The sequence below is a fragment of the Eriocheir sinensis genome, chromosome 11 (assembly GCF_024679095.1).
Source record: "Eriocheir sinensis breed Jianghai 21 chromosome 11, ASM2467909v1, whole genome shotgun sequence".
NCBI lineage: Eukaryota > Metazoa > Arthropoda > Malacostraca > Decapoda > Varunidae > Eriocheir > Eriocheir sinensis.
This window is the reverse complement of record NC_066519.1, coordinates 20542829-20565137: the sequence shown is the minus strand read 5'-3', so window position 1 is coordinate 20565137 and position 22309 is coordinate 20542829. Positions and strand designations below refer to the sequence as shown.

At 41.9% G+C, this 22309-nt stretch overlaps 1 protein-coding gene across 1 annotated transcript in view; it reads right to left on the bottom strand.

Annotated features, from left to right (window-relative positions):
* The window catches only part of LOC126997154 (protein amalgam-like), a 54550-nt gene that overhangs the window by 2809 nt on the left and 29432 nt on the right, over window positions 1–22309 (bottom strand). Inside the window, exons 4-8 of the mRNA XM_050858204.1 lie at window positions 18926–19078; window positions 13743–14061; window positions 12127–12236; window positions 11158–11322; window positions 7358–7453 (exon numbers count right to left, since the gene is read on the bottom strand). Of these exons, the coding sequence (XP_050714161.1) occupies window positions 7358–7453; window positions 11158–11322; window positions 12127–12236; window positions 13743–14061; window positions 18926–19078 (843 nt within the window). The remainder of the gene's footprint in view (window positions 1–7357; window positions 7454–11157; window positions 11323–12126; window positions 12237–13742; window positions 14062–18925; window positions 19079–22309) is intronic.

Sequence of the window (22309 nt, the reverse complement as noted above, 5' to 3'; positions counted from 1 at the left end):
TCCTTTTTTCCCTTTCTTTTGAACTTTGTCTACCTGCCCACCCTCTTTTACCTGTTCTCACCTTTCCTGTCAGTTTTTGCACCGTTTCCTCCCTTCCCTTTTCTCTAGTTTCTCCTCTTCCTCCCATTATTGTGTGCCCCTCACCTGCGTCCCTTCCCCATCCATTCCCTTCACTCTCCTTTCCTTCCTCTTTCTCTCCTCTGTGCCATGTGTTCTTCCTGCTTCTCTCTGCTTTATTCCTTCTCTTTTCCTTCTCTCTACCTCCCACTCCCTCACTTATTTTACAGCTTTTATCTCTGTTTTCTCACATTTTTCCTCCTGTTCTCTCGCCCCTTTTCTCTCTTGCTTTGGTCCTTCATTTCAAACACACACACACACACACACACACACACACACACACACACACACACACACACACACACACACACACACACACACACACACACACACTCTGAACTGATGCATTGTCTTTCCACCCCCTCCCCCCCTTCTCTCTCTCTCTCTCTCTCTCTCTCTCTCTCTCTCTCTCTCTCTCTCTCTCTCTCTCTCTCTCTCTCTCTCTCTCTCTCTCTCTCTCTCTCTCTCATCAGCCTTGTAGCAGGGGAAACACGTGAAAATATAGTTGTGCGTGATTTATAGCGTCAAGCGGAAGGACAGAAGCGAGTTTATGTGCAGAGAGGCGACGAGGAGTGAGGAATTTAGCGTTTGTGTCATTTTGTACGCTTGATGCCATTCAGTACGCACATTAAGGGGATACATTAACACTACTACTACTACTACTACTACTACTACTACTATTAATTTGAGCTGAGATGATGGTACTAAAGGTAGAAGTAATGGCGCTCATGAATTTAAAGTTTTTATTCCATTTTGTACGCGTGATTCCAGTTACCACAAACATAACAAAAAAACTCGCTACCAATACTACTGAAATTTGACCTCATGTGTTGGTACTACGTGTTGACGAAATGTGAAAAGATAGAGAAAATGGCTTCATCACTTTATATTATTGGTCAGTTTTTTTCGGTTCCGTACTATCGTAATTAACTTCACAGCAGTTAATTTTCACACCTTGGTAGATAACTTGAAAGCAGCTCATTTTCACAGCCCATTAATTAGTACGTTGATAGCATTTAATTTTCACACCTCACTAGCTTATTTTTCACTCCTCAGCAGTTGATTTTCACACCTCATAACCTTTTCTGAGTGCGTGGGTCATCTCTGATATGCGTACTAATGGAGGCAGTGCGTACGATTTGGTGAATAGTTAAGAGTAGAGAGAGACTAGTCATGAAGGTTTTGGGGATATAGGAGGAGGAGGAGGAGGTGATGGTTATGATGATGATGGTGATGGTGATGATGATGGCTTTGTGGAGTCATGGTGATAAAGGGGACACATTCACTACTGTCACTCTTAACTGCCTTCCTCTTCCTCCTCCTCCCTCATCCTTCTCCTCCTCTTCCTCTTCCATCTCTTCATTCGCTTCCTTTTCTTTCCTTGGGCTTCCACTTTCTGCCTTTCTGTCCACCTAACTCCTCCTCCTCCTCCTCCTTCTTCTTCAACTCCTCCTCCTCCTTCTTCTTCAACTCCTCCTCCTCCTTCTTCGGTTTCTCTTCCTCCTTTTTCCTTACTCTTTCTCTCTTATTCCTTTCCTCTTCTTATTTTACAGTAAAGGAGGAATGTAAAAAAACTCCACTTTTATCATCCCTCCTCCTTCTCCTCCTCCTCCTCCGCTTCCTCTTTCTTCTCTACTTCTTCCAATTCCTCCCTCCCCTCCTCCCTCCCCCTCTTCCTCCTCCGCGTTGAAAATATAAACGTATGTAAAAATTCTTCGTGATGTCGGGTTGACCACGGCCGAGGAAAGGAGTTAGGGAAGAAGGAAACGAAAGAGGAAGGGAAGGAGAGAGGGAGAGAGAGAGAGGAGGTAAGCGGAGGGACGGAAGGAAAGGAGGAGAGAGATGAATGGGTGGACGAATTTAGGAAGCGGAGGGAAAGTGGAGGGATGGAGGAATGGAAATGAAATGGAGAGAGAGGAGGAAAGGAGTGACAGATGAACGACCAGGGGAGAGATAAGGAGGGAACGGATGGAGAGAGAGAGAGAGAGAGAGAGAGAGAGAGAGAGAGAGAGAGAGAGAGAGAGAGAGAGAGAGAGAGAGAATATGTAGATAGGTAATGTTCGTGGGGGCGGTTAGTTAGATAGACACGAAGATTGTCAGGTGCGGAAGTAAACACAGAAAACTTGAAATAAAGAAAACAGTTCATTATATTTATCTTACTTTAAAGGTAAAACTATTAGGGAAGACAGATAAAGACATAGATTGCCAGGTAGAGATATATAGAAATATGGAGAAGAGTTTATCATTTATCTTAGACTGAAGGAAAAACTGACCATACGTAAATTGGTTGGTAAAATGATAATAGATAGAAAAATAAGTAAAAAAAAAAGTTCATTGTATATACCTCAATCTGAAGGTAAAGCTGACTCTAAAGGAAGAGGTAAATGTGTAGATACAGGTAAAAGATAAATAGATAAATAATAATTGAAGAAAAAACGAACACCTTTTTATAATTAACTTGGTTTGAAGATAAAACTGTTTGTATAGGGTTAGATACAAAGTTGGATAGATACAAAGTTATATAGATACAATTAGAAGGATACATAGTTAGGTAAAGACAAACTAACTGGAGGAGGAGGAGGAGGAGGAAGAGGAAGAAGAAGAAGAAGAAGAAGAAGAACAGGAGGAGACTATAGAGAGATACGTAAGGGCTGAAGTATACGTAAGAGACAAGACTGTGTGTGTGTGTGTGTGTGTGTGTGTGTGTGTGTGTGTGTGTGTGTGTGTGTGTGTGTGTGTGTGTGCATAGGAATGTTCATTATCTTTATCCCAGTCTTAAGGTAAAACTGACATCCACCTGAGACTATGAAGCACTTTGGCCGCCTCACGGTTCTTACAATTAGCAGGCAGGTGTGTGGGGCGCGCAGGTAAGCCGCTTCGTCCTGCTAAGCGACACTTCAGAAAATCTCTTCGTAGCGTGAGATTAGATTCTTCCCAAGAGTGTGGGCGTAATCCCTCTTTTCGCTCCCTGATCCTTTACTCTTTTTAGACACAGTTCAGTTTTATCGGTAGTCACTTTATTTTTCATAGTTTTTTTTATCGTTTTAGTGTCAGCGTTGCGTGTGTAATGTCCGCGCGTTTTCGTTTTTCATGCCTTTGCTTCTCCTCCCAATTTTTACGTTTTTTGGATACATGTCCGGATTTTACTTTCCACTGATTCTTACTTTTTGTTACTTTCACTTATTTTTTTTTCTATCGATTTAGTTCTCAGCGTTGCGTGTGTAATATGCGTGCGTCTTCGTTTTCCATGCTTTTGTTATTCTGCTAACCCCCTATGGTCGTATTATAAGACAATTCGTCGCCCAAGAACACATATTTGACAAGGCTTTCGTAGTAGTGGTGGGCATATCCAGGAGTGGTTTTATGACCCTGGTGGTAGTTTGGCCCTTCTTCTGTACCGTGAACCTGAAGAAACGCTTATTAGAACCCGACTTACCCCCTCTTTGACCTTTAGAAATAGCTGATGTAAGAAGCGAGAGTCTTATAATACCAACCCTATAATCATGTTTCTGGGATACTTCTGTCAATATTTTTTTACCTTCCACTTGCTGCAACACCTGTTCTTTCTTTCTACCTGGTTCTTATGTTCGTATATTTGGGTTATGATTTCAATTCAGTTCCAGGCTTGCTATTCACCTTTCTTTTATACCTGTTGCAGATTTTACCTTTTTACAATCGGTCTATATTTTTCTTACTTTGAATTTATTTTCTTATGCTTTTTATTTTTCTCCTCTTACAATATTTCACTCCAGTCTTTCTCTGTTCTCCTTTATGTGACACGTGCAGTAGATTTTCCTTTTATGATTATCACCCATCCTCACCTTTATCCTCTCGTCCGTATCCTTTTAACGTATCCTCTACATTCCTATACTTACGTTCCACTTATGCCTGTGTTGAATCTTGCCTTTCTACTGTAGCTTTTGTAATATTTTTTTTTCTGGCTTGCTTTCTTTCTCCTATTCTCGTGTTATGATTTTTATTCTTGTCATAATTTATTCAAACTCTCCCACATTCACGTTTCTCTATTACCTCTGTCAGCCTTTACCTCTCTAATTACTCTTAGACCTGAATTTTCTTTCTACCTTGCCTTGCCTTGTCTACAATTTACTTCTAAAATCCTCAATCTACCTTTCTTTTATGTTTTAAGTAGATTTTACCTTCCGTACATCTTTCTATAATTCTTCTTGCTTTGTCTTTATTCTCTTGTGCTTTTTATAGTTTTTATCCAAGAGTAATTTGCTGCAATCTTTCTCCATTTATCTTTGGGTGACACGTGCAGTAGATTTTCCGTTTATTATTACTCCATCACCTGTCCTCACTTCCCTTCTCACCTTTATCCTCTCGTCCGTATCCTCTTAGTGTTCTAATCCCTTCCATTTGCTTCATTCGTAGCTTTCGCGTGTGTGTTAATTCTAAAACTCTTCATTTCCTTGTGTGTAATTCCTCTTCTGATCTCGTTGTGCTGTTATTGGACCTCACTCTTGTTTCTCCTCTAATTCCTTCCCCTACTCCCCATTTTCGTTCATTCCTGTTCCTCTTTTATTTCTCTAACTCTTCATGGCCCTTGTAGCAATGTGTCCCTTCTCCCTCCTCACTTGACCCTCACTATAAGACCGTGATATATCTCTTCGCTTCGTGTTTTTCAACCCCGTAATTCCCTCTTGCAACATCATCTTAATCCTATTTTTCTTTGCCTAATCCCAGCGCCCACAGTGTCCTCCTGTCCTAAGTCTATTTGCTACCTTTCTTCCCACCTGTCTATCTACCTGTCTACTTAAATCCTTCCCTCCCTCTCCCCTTCTCTCCGAATCTACCTTACCTTACCTTACTGTATCTTACCTTGCCTTACCTTACCTAATCTGTTTTCTTGCCTCCCTCCCTCCCTCCTTCCCTCCCTGCTCACTTACCTACCGATCTACACACACACACACACACACACACACACACACACGCACACGCAGTCCCGTCTCTTACGTACACTTCAGCACTTGTATTCCTATAGAGTCCCCTCCTTCTCCTCCTCCTCCTCCTCCTCCTCCTCATCCTCCTCCTCCTCGCCACCCCTAAATACTCTAACGGTAATCGTGCACATAATTTGTCTACCTGGAGATTATGATGGCGCGTCCTATTAGTCATTTTAATTACCCCATTCATCTGGCAATGGAGAGGGAGCCTTTATTACTATTGCCGTTGTCGGTGTAATTGTTGTCGCTGTTCCTTTTGTTGTAGATGTTGTGGCTTTGTTATCATCGTCACTGGTGTAGCTGTTGCTGTTTTTTTGTCATCCCATAAAAATAGTGGCAGGTTGTCTTATTCACCGGGAAGAAAATCATATTAATCTTGGCGGCTAAAATGATATAATGATTTAATTTGAGCGTCCAAGAACGATTTTCCATTCACTTCCCTATATCTGTATCCTCTTTTGTGAACGTTCTTTGGAGCTTAATAGATCGTGTTAATATTAGCGGGCATCCAATACAGATTTATTCACCTTACTATTAACCTGTTTTATTATCATTGTTATAGTTATTACCGTGCCTCACCGGACCTTACTTTCCGCGTGGCAGGTCACATGGTGTAGAGGGATATTATTGGTCATATATCAGCCAGTCACAAGCAAGAGACGCCCTCCCTCCAAATTAGTCTTCGTGTGATCAGAGCTCCGACCAATTAACTCTAGGGACTTTTCATGCATATTTCAGTACGTTATCCACGTTAGCCTCGCATCTAAGCTCATCTCCTTTCCTCATGAACTGGAGATCATCGGCAAGTTTACAAGGAAGACATGCCTGCTCGCTTAATTAGGCTTCGTGTGATTGGTGAATGTTGGAAAAGGTTAAATTTTATCGGCTGGTGTTAGGCTCATATGTGGGGCTTGTGTATCGGGTTAGTTTGAAGAGTGTACAGGCAATCTCAAAGGAATGAATGTTGGAGTGAAGGGCGGGGAAGGGAGGGAGGGAGGAGGGGATGTACTGGCAAGGGGAGGAGACGAGACCTGCCGCGCCGATCGATGGCTGTGTCTGTAACTGTACACGCTGTTAAGATAATTTTGAGCCATTTATTGGTTCTGTTACGGTGCAGGGCTTCAATAGTAACTTGATCCAGGTGCCGCGTTCTGGGTACTTGCCTTAACCTATGAAACATTATAACTATCCTGTGGCCTTATTGAGTTGCTTTTTAAAAGCTTATGATAAGATATTATAGTTTAATAACCTTATCGCTCTGGTTAAACTCGCCTCAGCAGCTGCAACATAAACTCTGCCTTATGGTCACGTTTAGTGGCCCTTCCTAAAATTATATGAAAAGATTTAGCAACCTTATTGCTACTGTTAAGCTTGTCTTACCAACTGGAACCTTGACCCTATCTTATGATCTCCTTTAGAGTCCCCTCTTTAGCTAATTTGAATAGCATTAACATTCATCGGTGTGTGTACTTTGGCTTCCGATAAAACTAATCTATGCAGCCAAACTTTGCTGCTCTCTCTGCTTAACGTTTGAAAATTAAACTCTCATACGGTCTCTACTATTGGGTAATATGAAGGGAATTCATAACTTTATAGCTATATATAATGGGTTAATGGGAGCCTTTCATAAGAAGTTTACAGTCCAATATCTTTCTTGTTGTAGTGTTTGAAAATATTAACGCAAAGAACATTAACATTATCGCCGTGAGTGAAACTGTCAGGTCAGCGTTCATAATCTTAGCTGCCTTTCCGACTATGATGTTAACACTAGTTATGATTTGGGACCTTTTTCCTATTATTTGCTAATACGATGAGTAAACCGTCTTGTTGATATGTCTTAATGTAGAACACTACTAATGTAAGAAACTTAACGTTTGGTGACTAGAATATTATTTCTGCTGCCTCCATGAACTGCCTTTTATGAGCTACTAATAAGAGCCAACAACCTTATGGCTGAGTCTTATTGTACAGCTATTGCAACACGTGCAATGCCAAGCTCCCTCTTGGTTTGGTGCTCAAGATACTATTGCTGCTGCCTCCGTGAACTGCATTTTGTTAACTAGTAATAAGAAGAGCAAGCAAGCATATCGCTAAGTGTAAGACTTGTGCACAGCTAATGAAGCAGGTTTAATGTTTAGCTCCACCTTTGTTTGGTGCCCAAGATACTACTGCTGCTGCCTCCGTGGACTGCCTCTTATAAACTATCAATAAGAATGGCAAGCAACCTTATGGCTATGTTTAAGACTAATGTAAGAAGTTAATGTTTAAGGTCTTACTTGGCTTGGTGTCTAAAATGTTAATCCTAGCTATGTTTTTGGACCTCCTGTTGCCATAGTGCTGATCTCTAGAGGGCGCTGACTGCACACCCGCGTCTGCAGCACACCCAGCAGGTCAGCAGTAGACAGCAGCAGCAGACAGAGGCCCCGCAGCGTGAGAGAGTGAGAGAGAGAGGGAAAGAGAGAAAGTTACAGTCTGTCCCCGTGTCTTGTGTGCCTCCTGGCTTACGTTATTGGTTGCCTTATACTGAACGCTGTCTGGCCTAACTGTTCCCTGTTCTCATCCATGCATGTCTTGCCTCTCCTGTTTGGCTTACTTCACCTAGCTGTTCCCTTCCGTCACCCATGCACTGCCTCACCTGCCCTACCTTGTCCTACCTTTATCCTGGCTTGATCCTACCTTCCTTTCACTACCATCACCTGGCTGCTGTAGGGCTGGATTGACCTTTCAGGGGTTTTAGACAAGACTAGGTAAGGGGTCCAATACCTTATCAAAACGGTATATAGCTAAGCAAGCTTTGTTTCATAGATAATAAAAAAAAAACCATGGACAGAGTTGCAGGCAGACTAAAAGAAAACATTGAGTTGTAAGTAAGACACATCAAAATTAAACATTTCTTGTATAAAACACACAGTTGACGGCTATCCGCTGCATCAGGGGATTATATTAATCTTGTTACTCATAAATGGACCAGACGTGCCAATGGTCTCATATTAATTATCTTTTTACACTTAATTCATTCATTCATGCATTTAGTTATTCATGTCTCTTTAAAGGCGATGTCCCTGAGCCCTTGCCAAGTTTGCTAATAGGTTGGTCTGCCCTTGCATGTCGGGCCTTAGTTTATCTTGTTCCCTTTCCATGCACACAATCTTAATCCCCCATTTTGTTACTTTACTGAACTTTGATTTACCTTACCATACTTACAATACCATGTTATCGGACCCCATGCACTACATATTTTAGTTGCTCCCAGTCTCCATTCTCCACCCGAAATTGACCTCTCTTTCTGGCCACTCTTCTGTCTTTTTTTTTTTTTTAGGAGCAGCGTCTAGCGGTCTTTTTTTCTACACTCTTTATGCCCTTGAGCTGGTTCCTTTCCTGCATAAAAAAGTCATATCCTACTGTAACCCTAGCATTTCTTTTTATTCTACTTTGTTCTACTCCTATTCTATTCTGCTTTTCCATATCTTTTCCATATCTTATCTTACGTTACCTACCATGCCTGGCCTTGCTCCATATGTTATCTGACCCCATTCTCTGCATATTTAAACTTGCTTCCTGTCATCCGTTATTGCAACCCTTAACTTTGTTCCATTAAACCATGCTCTATTCCTCTACTAAACTCTACTTTTCCTACCTTCATACCCTACCTTACCATTATTTTATCATTCTTGTACTTTACTAGGTTATCTGACCCCGTACCTTACATTATTTATACCTGATCCATATTGTAATTCCAACCTTTCTTTTATTCTATTCCATTTTCATTATGTATTACCCTTTCCCACGCCTCCACGCCTGACCCAACCTTACCTTACCAGTACCCTCATTAAGCCCTCCACGACCATCACATTCCACACTCCTACACTTTCTGCATTTCATTTCCTGTTTCTGTTCCTCTACCTTTCGTAATTTCGCACCCTCACACCACACCTCACCACTACACTCTACTACGCGTACAACCCCGTGACCCACCTCGCTCCACGGTGCCACACTTTCTGCATGACCTTTCCTCTTTCGTCCCTCACCCCGCCACGACACTCACCACACCGCGCACTCCCTCATGGCCCACCTCGCTCCACGCTCCTACACTTGAGGGAGTCATTCGCGCCAGCCACATCCACCCCATCCACCCCGTCCCGCCCCGCCGTGCCTGGGGACCGTGCTAAAGCTATCTGCCAACGCACGGCACAAACCACGCCCCTCTCCAATTCTTTCCGCCCTGCACCGCGCTCTATCGCTCCCGCCGCTCCCTTATTCACGATCCTTTTTTCATTGGAATGTTTGCCGCGCGCTTCCCTATCATCCTTCATGCCGGGAGCAGGGATTCCTCCAGAGGGTTACGAGGTTTTGGGTTGTGATGAAAAAGAGTTTATTACGGTAAAAGGACTATCGGAAACCCTGGGAAATGCACGTATCATAGTTGCCTCCTGCAGTGTATGGACAAATGTTTTCCTTTTTTACAATAAAGGAAGCAGCTCAAGGGCAGAATAAGCCCGCTAATCGCTGTTCCTGTAAAAGTAAATAGAACTTAGCGTGTTGGAGTGACACGATTTATTTGCCTTGGGATCAAGTCTTTTCTTTAGCTTAATCACGGATAGTTGAGACTATCAATGTAAATATATACAAAAGCTGCGTATTACTGTTCGTGTTAGAGGCTGTTACGTATGATAAAATATCGGTGTTGATTTACATAATGAAACACAAACATAATCAGACACAATACTTTTGAAAAATACCTGCAGTATATTTTTCTAGGACATTTTTGTCCTTGACTTTGATTGCCGAACTTAATAACGTGTTGTTATGACATTCTGTTCATAAAATACTTCCTAAAGGCAATCAGGGCCAAAACAAACTCAATGACAACTCATAACATCAACTTTTGCAAAAATGTGCGTGGAAATTTAACGAAAATCATGAAAACGAGGTACAATGTAGCCATTCTGGACGCAAGAAGAGGCGAAAAAAAGCCGATACCTGCCCATAATATCCTTTTTTACTACTAGTACATTTTCCTTCAAGAATCGTACAGGGACCGAGAAAAGATTGTAGCTAATAAAAGCTCACTATCGAGAATATTACAGAGCCCTCACACGCAAGCCCTTCACCACCCTCCCATTACGTGCACATCGCTGAACTAATCCACAAAAAGGTCAATCCTCTCTTCTTTCCAGATCCGGCCTCATGTGACTGGTGGAGGCTGGGAAAGGTTAGATCATGGCGGTGGTTGCATGACTGGCGTGGGCGATCTTTATTTACTGGTTTAAACTGAACTGATGATATATAGAGACAGTGATGAGTCGTGACGTGAATGGCGTAAAATATTGCAAGATGTGAGGCAAGACAGCGCACCTTCTCAAATCCTAAAATTGCATTGGAATAAACAGGAAAAATATGAAAAGCGATAATATGATCATTCTTAAATTGCAAACTCATCGGAGAAACACTAATAGGATAATCCATTTTCTTTATCCTCTCTTTTTTTTTCTCAATTTTAGTATAATGTTTTCTCAGAATCCCACCTCTCCTTTCCTTTTCCTTCCTCTCTTCTCTTCTCCTCTTCCACTTTCCTTTCCTTCCTCTCTTCTCTTCTCCTCTTCCACTTTCCTTTCCTTCCTCTCTTCTCCTTTTCTACTTTCCTTTCCTCATCTTTTTTTTTTTATGTGCTGTCATCAACCATTTTCTCTCCTCCCCTCTCTACTCCACTTCTCTCCACTACTCTTTGCAATAGTATTTCCTTATTCAGAATCATGCACACACACACACACACACACACACACACACACACACACACACACACACACACACACACACACACACACACACACACACACACACACACCGTTCCCCCTTCCCTCTCATAAACCATTGCACAGCTCTTCCCATTAACAGCTGTCCCCTTTACACCTTTCCCCTTTACACACACCTGTCCCTCACCTGTCCCCTTACACCTGCCCCTCTTACATCTCTTCCCCTTACTCCCCTCCCTCTTACTCCTCTTCCATGTACTCCTCTTTCATAAAAACTCTCCCCTTTTTCACCTTTCACCTTTCACCTGTTTCTCGTTCCTTACCTTTAGACATCCCAGGTGAAGTATTGACCACCAGGGGCGCCGTCAGGTTCTTCGCGTTGTCATCATAATCCCCGTACTGCTGCCTCGGCGGTGGTTGCATGGTGGTGGTGGTGGAGGTGGTGGTGGTGGTCGTGGTGGTGGTGGTGGTGGTGGTTCTGACGAGCTCTGCGTGGGAGGGGACGAGAAAACAGGTGATAAGGACGGTGGACTTGATTCTTATTTGTTTTTCTTATTTAATTGCTTTTTCGGGTGGAGAGGGGTGGGGGTGGGGGGGTTAGTGTGTGTGTGTGTGTGTGTGTTCGGGTTTAGGTGAATGGCATTGATTTTGTTTAAAGTTTTGCTGTTTTCTGCTCTTCCCTAATTTGTTTGTTTTGGTTCGTTTATTTCATCATTTTGAGGGCAGTTTTTTTTTGTACGTAAATTGACTGAAGACGTGAAGAGGAGGAGGGGAGGGGGAGATGGAGGAGGAGGAGGTGAAAGAAGAGGAGGAGGAGGAGGAGGAGGAGCGGGAGGTGAGAGCAGAGGTGGACACATATGTTTTATTATTTTACGTGACGAATTCTAAAAGTTCAGGCGTCGCATTTTATAGTTTTGTTTGAGTATTGGAATGGCTTCTGTCCCCTCGCGCCTGTGTCCGTGTATGGGGAGAGAGAGAGAGAGAGAGAGAGAGAGAGAGAGAGAGAGAGAGAGAGAGAGAGAGAGAGAGAGAGAGAGAGAGAGAGAGAGAGAGAGAGAGAGAGAGAGAGAGAGAGAGAGAGAGACACGGAAAGAAACGAACAAAACTGAACAAAACGTCGACAAATAAAAAAAAAATAAAGCACCCAAGCAAATAAAACCAAACTGAAAAATATATCACAGATGGGGAAAAAAACTGTAGCACCATGGATCAAGGAGAGGTCAGGAGGCGGCAAGAAGTCAGGGGTGAAGTGGAGAGGTCAGGGGTCACTCAGAGTAGGTCATTTGGCTTACCGCGGAGTATTGTGGAGGCTTGTTCCTGACCCATGGTATTCTTAACCACGCACGTGTAGATACCGAAGTCGGATTGTATCAAGTTCCTCATGTTGATTGTCATGTTGTGGCTGTGAGGGAGAAACAGAGAGAAAAAGGAAGTTAGGTGGTTAGTTACTTGTGATTGTCATATTGGGAGTGTAGGAAAGATAAAGGTAATTAATTAGTTAGATAGTGTGACAGTTGGTTGGTATTGTCGAATTTTAACTGTAAGGGAGATATTGACAAAGGTAGGTATGTGATTAAGTTAACTAGGATCAGTATTTTGTGGTTTTGGGAGAGATAGACAAAGGTAATTGGGTTGTTTGATAGTTTTGTAAATAGAATCGTCATATTGTGTCCGGAATGGAGAGAGATAGAAAAAGGCAATTAGGTTGTTAGTTATAAAGCCAATGTAGTTAGATAGTTAGAAAATAAGTTAGTATGCATATTTTGAGAGAGAGAGAGAGAGAGAGAGAGAGAGAGAGAGAGAGAGAGAGAGAGAGAGAGAGAGAGAGAGAGAGAGAGAGAGAGAGAGAGAGAGAGAGAGAGAGAATTATGTAAATAGTTTGGTAGTTATGTAATCAGTTTGTATTATCTTGTTGCCATGAGAGAGAGAGAAAAAAAGAGAGAGAATGAGAGAGATAGAAAAGTACTTAGAGAGTTAGTTAATTAATTAGTCTCGTCATCGTGTAGTTGTACGGGCGAACGAGACAAAGGTATTAATGAGATTAGTTAGATAGTCTATTAGGTAATTAGTTTGCTAGATATATAGTAGGAAGGATTTATGGGAAACGTATATAAACGGGGTATCATATAATAGAGAAAGACGTGATTTATTAAGAGGGTGAGGGAATGAAAAGGATAGAGACATATAAAGGATTAAGGAAGAGCGTGAATATGGAAGATTAATAGAAGAGGAATTATTAAAGGGAGGCTTCGACGGCCATTTAAGGGGGAGGGGGAGTTGGAGGAAAGGAGGAGGAGGAGATGGAGGAGATAGTGGACAGTAAGGACAAAGGGAAGGAAGGGAAGGAGGGATGGAGACAGAGGGAGGCTGTCAGACGCTTCAATATATCTCCCCTCTTCCTCTTCCTCTGTCCGTTCCTCCTCCTCCTCCTCCTCCTCCTCCTCCTTCAACCTCAGTTGTGTCCTTGCTGTCAATACCAGAGACTGAGGACGTCAAGAAATGCACACTGTCCTCCTCCTCCTCCTCCTCCTCCTCCTCCGCTTCCTTCAACTCCGCCTCCACCTTCCGTTTCTCCTCCTCCTTTTCCTCCATCATCCTGCCTCCCCTTCTTTATCCCTCCCTTCTCCCCCTTCCCCCATCATCTAAGCCTCACTCACTCGTATATTGTCCTCGTAAATCTATAGAAATCGCCTCTGTAACCAACCTTTGGACCTCGACACGCCAGAGGAGGAGGAGGAGGAGGAGGAGGAGGAGGAGGAGGATAGTGATGAATGAGGTGACTCGGGAATAGTTTGGATGACGATTTTGTGGCCTTATCGTGAACGGTCATCAGAAAGAAGTATAAAGAAGATAAAGAACAGAAGTAGGGATGAGAATAAGGCCAAAAACATTATTCCCGATGACTCACGTGTAGGGGGGATGACCGTCTTGGGGCGTCACCGTGAAGTAGTCGTCACTGAGCAGCTGGGAGCCAAGGGAATTCTCTCTCATCCACACGACTCGCGGCTCGGGGTGCGCGGCGTAGAGGCACGTGAGACTGACGGAGGAGCCCAGCAGCGCCCACATGGTCTGCTTGGGCCCCTTCACGTAGGGCTTGTAGTTGACGCTGACGATCACTCGCTTGCTGATGGAGGGTGGGTGGCCGTTGCTGGCGATGCAGAGGTACCCGCCGGCGCTCCTCGGGCTCACGTCCTTGAGGGATAAAGTGCTACCCACGAAGTCTTGCACTGTGGATAGGAAGGAGAACAGAAAGGATTACGAAAGATTTAGGTTTGTTTTAAAGGCGAGTTACCGTTGCTCGCTTCATACAGTTACCAACCCTCGCTCCTTTCCACCTGTTTCAAGAGAAGGACCGACGAAGACTTGTACTGTGGGTGAGGAATATAGAGGAATAAGAAAGAATTGGAGGTTGGAAAGCGAGTTGCCATTCCCATTACCAACTGATATTCCCTTCCTTCCCCTTAACAAGAGAAGCACCTATATAGGAAGTCTTGTACTGTGAGTGAGAAGTATAGTTGGTTAGGAAAGGTTTAGACTCATTTAGAAGGCGATTGACCATTGTTCGCTTTGCACAGGTTATAGACGTCGCTTCTCTCCTTCATCGTTTTCAAAAGAAGTACCCACGAAGTCTTGTACTGTGAGTGGAAAGAAGGTTTGAGGATTATAAATGTTTGAGTGTTTATGAAAGTTTAGTGACCGTTGTTGGCTCCGCACAGGCATTAGACGTCGCTTCTCTCCTTTATCTGTTTCAAAAGAATTACCCACGAAGTCTTGTACTGTGAGTGGGAATACAGAGGATTAGGAAAGTTAGTTTTTTTAGAAGGCGAGTGATCAGCCGGCGCCTCTCTCGTTGGCCTTTTCAAGAGAAGGGCCCACGAAGTCTGATAATGTCACGGGTTTGAGGAAGTGTTATTGTAGAGAATTGGGAGAGGTTCACATTTGTTCGATAGGCGAAGGACCTTTTCTCGCTCTGCACATTTATCAGCCGCCTCTTCTCTCCTTCACTTATTCTAGAGTCCCATGAAGTCAGATAAGTCACTGAATAATAGAAAAAGTAGTTGGTGGCTACGTTAAATTAGGATAAATAATGGATTAGGTTTTACAGTAGGTTAGTTTTGTTTTCTTTAGATGAACTTTAAGGTTCGTAAAACGTCGAGGCATATTTGGAAGTGAGGCAAAGGGAGAGAACGGAAAGGCAGTGAATGTTAAGGAAATAAATGGGACAAGAAGGGAGAACTGAAATGAAGCCGAAGAGAAAATAATGAAGGAAAATAGGAGGAGGAAAATAGATATACAGTAAAAAATATAAATAAAGAAAAGAGAAATGAGGAGGAGGAGAACGAATGAGAAAAGCGAGATATGAGGAGGAGGAAAGGAGAGAAAGAGGAAGCGGCGTAATGGATGTGAGGGTGTGAGTGAGGGGATGAAGGGCAAGGTGAAGTTAAGAGGGGAAAGAGGGGGGCCGTGAATGATGGGGACGTGGTGGGATTAACAAGAGATACATTAAGGAAAAGGTGCATGGGATTACGGCTTAAATGGCCCTGGAGATTGAGGGAATGGGCGTAGGAAGGAGTGGGAGGATCAGAGTGAATGGGAGAAGAATGGGAAGCTAGAGGCCATAGGGAGTTCAGGGAATTGTGGATGTGGGCTCAAATTTGCCGTCACGAACAATGGTGTCTCAAAGGGAATTAGAAACGATTAGAAAGAAAGACAAATGGAGGAATGAAAACGTCTCGAAAAAGTTAAATAAATGATAAGAAGATGGAAATAGTCTTGTCGGAGGAGTGTAGGGAATTATTTAGAGCATTTTGTAGTATTCTTCTCGTATTTTGTTTATTTGAGTATATTGTTTTGTATAGTTTAAAGAATAGAGTATTTTTAGTCGTATATAAAAGGGTGTTAAGACTTATGAGAAGCAGGTGGAATTAGAAACGATTAGAAAGGGAGACAAATGGAGGAATGAAAACCTCTCGAAAAAGTTAAATAGATGATAAGAAGGTAATAATAATGTCTTCTGGGAGGAGTTTAGAGAATTATATAGAGCATTTTGAAGCTTTTTTTAAGTGTTTTGTTGATTTGAGTATATTTCTTTTTGCATATTTTAGAGAATAGAGTATTTTTAGTCGTATATAAAAGGGTGTTAAGACTTATAAGAAGCAGATGGAATAGATAATTGGGTGTTAGGAGTTGTTAAAAAAGTAGCATATGGAATAGATAATTAGATGTTAGGAGTTGTTGAGTAAAAAAGTAGGCTGATAAATGTCCAAGGTGAGGTGAATGATATGGAAATGTGGTCTAGATATTGTTTTATGATCACATCTTTTAAAAGGATATTAAAAAGAACTCAGAGACCAGACAAACAAGAAAATTTAAATATTTCAGAATCCGTTGAAAAAAAAAAATTCAGCACAGAAAAAAAGCGTAGTGTGAGTACTTGGAATTGTAAAAGTGGTCTAACTATTCCACTACAAGCGCAGCCCTGGGGAAAAAAAAAGAATATTTGAAAATATCACAATGGAAGACGCGCAACAATTGAAAAGGCTTCACAAATTGGTGTCAGAAAAAATGTCGAGAGAAAAACTTATTGTGTGTCGAGGGCATAGAGAGAGTGTCAGGGAGTGTGGTTTGATTGGTAGGGCTTGTGAAGTTTAGATTAGCTTCGGATTGCTTTGGCTAGTCCAGGGTCGGGAGATGGCTTGGGCATGATAAGTTAGAGTAGATGAAGTTAGGTCGGGAAATGAAATGGATAGGTTATTAGGATAGATGAAGTTAGGTTAGGCTTGGTCGGGAGGATAGTTTGGATAGGTTGAGTTAAGAATACATGGTTTGGTTATGCTTGGTCGGGAGATGATATGGATATGATAAGTTAGAATAGATGAAGTTAGGTTAGGCTTGGTCGCGAGGATAGTTTGGATAGGTTAATTTAGAATAGATGAAGTTAGGTTTGGTTTGGTCGGGAGGATAGCTTGGATAGGTTAAGTTAGGGTAGATGAAGTTAGATTAGGCTTGGTCGGGATGATAGTCTGGATAGGTTAAGTTAGGGTATACGAAGTTAGGCTTGGTCATGAGATGTTATGGATATGTTTAGTTAGAACAGATGAAGTTAGGTTGGGATTGGTTTAGATATGATAAGTTAGACTAAGATGGATCGGTTTTGGTTTATTGAGATGTAGGTAAGTTAGCCTCAGTTTGGTTCGTTTTGGTTTGTTTGGTAGGGCTAGATTAGTTAGGTTAGGTTAGGTCTTGTTTATTCAGATGAAGTTTAAATAGCTTCCGATTAATTCTGCTTTAGTTCGGTCAAGTAGGGTCAGGTTGTATTTGTTAGGTCATATTGTAATCCTAAAGCCTCAGTTTAGTTCGTTTTGGATTGGTTGGTCAGGTTAGATTGGATTAGTTACGTTAGATGTAATTTATTTAGTTTAAAGTTAACTTAGCCCCAGTTAGTGTATTTTTAGGTATAGTTCGGTCAAGTTGGATCAAGATACAATTGTTAGGTCATACTGCCAGCCCGGGAGGTTTAAATAGAGAAGGATGACCATGTACAGGCAGGAATATCAATACAAACCGGCCGATTGGAAACGCACGGTAGTAAATTATTCTGGAGGTATAAAACACATGAAAACCAATTGATATCTCGTTCTGTGTTTCAAAACCACCCCCCAAAAAAAATCAGAACGCAACGCACAAGCGATAACATCAATACAAAAAAAAAAAAGAGTTAGTGAGGAAATGAGGATGAGAGAGAGAGAGAGAGAGAGAGAGAGAGAGAGGGAGAGGGAGAGAGAGAGAGTAGGGCACGGTGACAAATGGTCGAACGGGGAATAAAATTGGTCAGGTATCCCAGCAGTGGAAATGAATAGTGAAATGGTATGGAATGCGACATCTGGCGGCGGCTCCTAAAACCTCGCCCGTGTTGCTGGTAATTCCTTTTAAATTGAAAATGATGAAAGTGGCGGCAGAGGACATAAAAAAAAAAAAATAGAAGCAAACAAACCAGCGGTATGATTATTTAGTGTGTGTGTGTGTGTGTGTGAGAGAGAGAGAGAGAGAGAGAGAATCATTTGTGAGTGTGTGTGTGTATGTGTGTGTATCATTATATGTATGTAAATTTGGGTGGCACTGTATAGGTTTGCCCAAATTGTAGTTATTAATGACGTCACGCACGTGCACACACACACACACACACACACACACACACACACACACACACACACACACACACACACACACACACACACACACACACACACCTCATCCCTTTTCCCTCCCTTCCATCATGCAGTTTTGTTTTCTCTTTTGTTTGAACTGTAATCCTTTGTCAATCCCCGTTTATATTAGGAAACTCACACACACACACACACACACACACACACACACACACACACACACACACACACACACACACACACACACACACACACACACACACACACACACACACACACACACACACACGCAATGTCCTTTTTCCGTCTTTCTCTGAGGCAACACATCAAGAAGTCAATTAGGTACACCAGGATACTCGTTTTCCTTCCCTTTGAATAATTTACTTTTGATCACAATGGGTACATACTCTCTACTCACTCTCTATCTCTATCTATTTAACTATCTACCTCACGTTTCAAACTGTCTGTCTACTCTATTTATATATCTGTTTCACCGACCAAACTATATCTATATCTTTCATATCTATTTATCTATATATCATGTACGTAAATTATCTATATATATGCATTATCTGTTTATTTATTTCTCTTACGTATCTAACTTTATCTTTATGTCTACTCTGTCTATATCGTGTACCGAACTATCTATCTATATCTATTTATCTCACGTTCCAAACCCTCTATGTCTAATCTATTTATCTATCTAACTCACGAACCAAAATAATATCTTTATCTATTTATCGATGTATCTCACGTACCAACATCCATCTTTATCTCTATCTCTATCTATCTGTCTATCAATTTATATCTGTATCTTTCTGTCACTTACCAAACTGTTTTTTATCTATTCATTTATCTCTCTATCTGCTACTTACCAAACTGTTTTTTATCTATTCATTTATCTCTCTATGTATCTGCCACTTACCAAACTGCCCCTCCGTGATCCTGATGCTGTCGTAGTCCTCCCTGATCCACCTGATGGTTGGCATGGGGGTGCCGTGCGCTCGACAGGTCAGGTTGGCCGTCTCGCCGCTTTTCACCGTCACTTCCTCGTCGCCCCCATCCAACACTGGCGGCTCTAGGGGATGAAGAAAGGGGTTAGCGGGTGAAGAGAAGAACAGTGTTGGCGATGATGCGGGGGATGCGAATAGTTTAGTGTATGTCTTTTCTTCAGCAGTGTTTTCATAGACCTCAAATACTTCGCTGTGATCTCCCAACACTTTCTCTTTGTTACGCTTTTCATACACACGCGGTTTAATGTTTTGTATTCATGCTTTGTTAACTGTTTGTGCCGGTTTCTGTTTTCATTATAGTAAACTGATAGAGGGAAAACAGGTGTAGCAAGGTGTGTGCAGTGCATTACAACAGTGAAAGAGAGACTGGTATAAGGGAAGTAGTGGTCTTGGGGATAATTATTTGGTTATCTGGTGTTTTGAGGGAGGTTGAGAGTCGGCAAGTGAGATAAAATGTACGTGGAAAAACAGTTTGAAGTGGAAAGGTATGGAAGGGAACACTGATTAATGACAAAAAAAAGAAAATGCTGCATTAGGAAAGGAACGTTTGCGTGAACAGGAAAGGAACGGCTACTAAAAAGAAAAGAATGTAGACTGAGGGAGTAGTATTAAAAAGGAATGTGAATATTTTGAAGTGATTGCAGATGTTAATGTTAAGTTAGGAATGGAATTAATGTGCAAGATTGGATAACTAGATTGGAAAGTGATTGCAGATGTTAATGTTAAGTTAGGAATGGAACTAATGTGCAAGATTGGATAACTAGATTGGAGGGTAGAGTAGCAAGTAGACGTAGACGTGGAGAGAAAAGCTGAATAAAGGAAAGGCAGATACAGGGTAAAGGTTAATAAACGTGGAGGGAATGAAGGGCTATTTTACTGTATACAATAGCACCAACAACTGAACTAGCATCCTTCTTTTTCTCCGGCGTAATAGAGGGGCAGGTAACGTGAGCATCGACCTGTTTACGAAGGAGTTATACAACGTCTAGAGTACGATAGGTTCATGGAAATCGATGCTAGACAATGAGAAACCCTATCCATACCTCTACACACTCCCTTTTTTTTTATTTATTTATTTTTTATCAGGTGCAGCGGGTTCCTCGATCAGTCGTGTCTCGGTCTGACCTTGATTGGAAAGGGTAAAAAAAAAGGAGGTGGGGTACGAAGTGAGTGCAGAGGGAAAAATGGAAGTAAATTGGATCAGAAAAAAGATATAGAGAAACAGAGGAGGAGGAGGAGGAGGAGATAGAAGGACAAGTAAGAAGTGATAAATATAACTAGGGGAAAATAGGAAAGGAAAGAGGGAGAGTAGGGAAAAGATTAAAAAGAGGAGGAGGAGGAAGATTGTTAAGAAGACGTAAAAAAGGAAAAAAAACCAGGAAAATGGCAAAAAACAGGAAAAGGAGAAGTTAGATGATAAGGAAGAAAGGAGAATATGCCGGAAGAAGAGCAGGAAGAGGAGAAAGAAGAGGAGGCAGTGGAAGGGAGACGTAGGAGTGAGGGTAAGAGGAAGGTCAAATTAGGTTAGGTTGGTTGCCTCCTTAGGGAGAGAGGGATGAGAGGTGAGGGATGATGGAGGAATAGGAAAGAAGCAGAAACGTCGGGGGGAACTGAAGGAAGGAAGGCAGAAGAGAGAAAGACTAGAAGAGGATCAAAGAAGGAGAAACGTGGAGGGAAAAGTTGTAGGAAGGGAAGAGTGAGAAAGGATAGAAAAAGGGTAAAGTAGAAAGTAGACGTGGAGGGGAAGCTAAATAAAGGAGGGAAGAGAGAAAGGGTAAAGGATAGTAAACGTGAAGGGAATGAAGGGATGAATGAAGGGAGAAGAGAGAAAGGATATAAGAGGAGCCAAGCAGTAAAAAGGATACAGAGGGAGGCAAAGTAGAAATGTTCGGCGTTTCAATCTACACAGTTACGAAACGTGGAATAGGAAACAGTATGAATGTCTTCTTCAGCAGTGTTTCCATAGACCTCAAACACTACCTTGTGATCTCCTAACACTTTCTCTTTGCTACGTTTTTCATACACACACGGTTTAAAGTTTAGTATTCCTGCTTTGTTAACTGTTTGTGAAGGTTTCTGTTTTCATTATAGTCAACTGATTTTTTTTTACAGCAAAGGAGGCAGCACAAGGGCACAAAAATAGGAAACACCAATAAAAAAAAGCCCGCTACTCGCTGCTCCTGTAAAGAATCCGAAGAGGTGGCCGAAAGAGGAGTCAGTTACGTGAGAAGAGGTGTCCTGGTACCCTGATAAAGGAAAAAAGCGTTCTATTTAATCATTTATGTATCTTAGTTATCATGACCTTTTTTAAGAGGAGTGTATCAAGACACCTCTCCACCCGAAATTGACCTCTCTTTTGGCCACTCCTCACTTTTTATCAGCAGCGATTAGCGGGCTTTTTTTCTACACCTTTTTGTTGCCATTGAGCTTTTTTTTTTTTTTTTTTTTTTTTTTACAACAAAGGAGGCAGCTCAGGGGCAACAAAAAAAGAAAACAATAATAAAAAAAAGCCCGCTACTCGCTGCTCCTTTGCTGTAAAAAAAAAGTGTTAATCAATTTCCTTTACAAATATGATTTCAATAATTTTCACTTGCAAATACTGATTACTGTTTTATTAGCAGCAGTATTTCTTATATTTGGAAGCATGCTTTTTAACTATATACATTAGCCTCGCCACACACGACTTTCTACTCAAGCTCATCCCTTTACTATCCAAATCCCTTACGCAAGAGTTAACCAGCATCTTCACTCTTTCATCCCTCACGCTAATAAACTCTGGAACAATCTTCATTCATCTGTATTTCCTCCTGCCGACAACTTGAACTCTTTCAAGAGGAGGGTATCAGGACACCTCTCCTCCCGAAATTGACCTATCTTTCGGCCACTCCTCTAACTCTTTTTAGGAGCAGTGAGTAGCGGGCTTTTTTTCATTTGTTACCTTTTTTTATGCCCTTGAACCTCTGCTGTAAAAAAAAAAAAAAAAAAAAAACTATTTCTCTTACATTTTCAAACATCTACATGTCAGGAATTCTCTCTCTTTGGTACGTGAGAAACGGGGCAAACGATCTCCCGACCAGACTCTCGCCCTCTGCGCCTGTCAGTTCTTTCCGCTCTTTATGCATCGCGTCCGTCTTGTTCATCAGCCTCCCATTACGTGCTGGTTTGAATATACATGCGTTTGCCCTTTGAACTTCCTCCTCGCTAGTATTCCCTCCCTTCCTCTTTCCCACTTTCCCTTCCTCCTTCTTTCCTTCCCTCCCTCTTTCCCTCCCTCCCTCTTTCCCTCCCTCACTTTT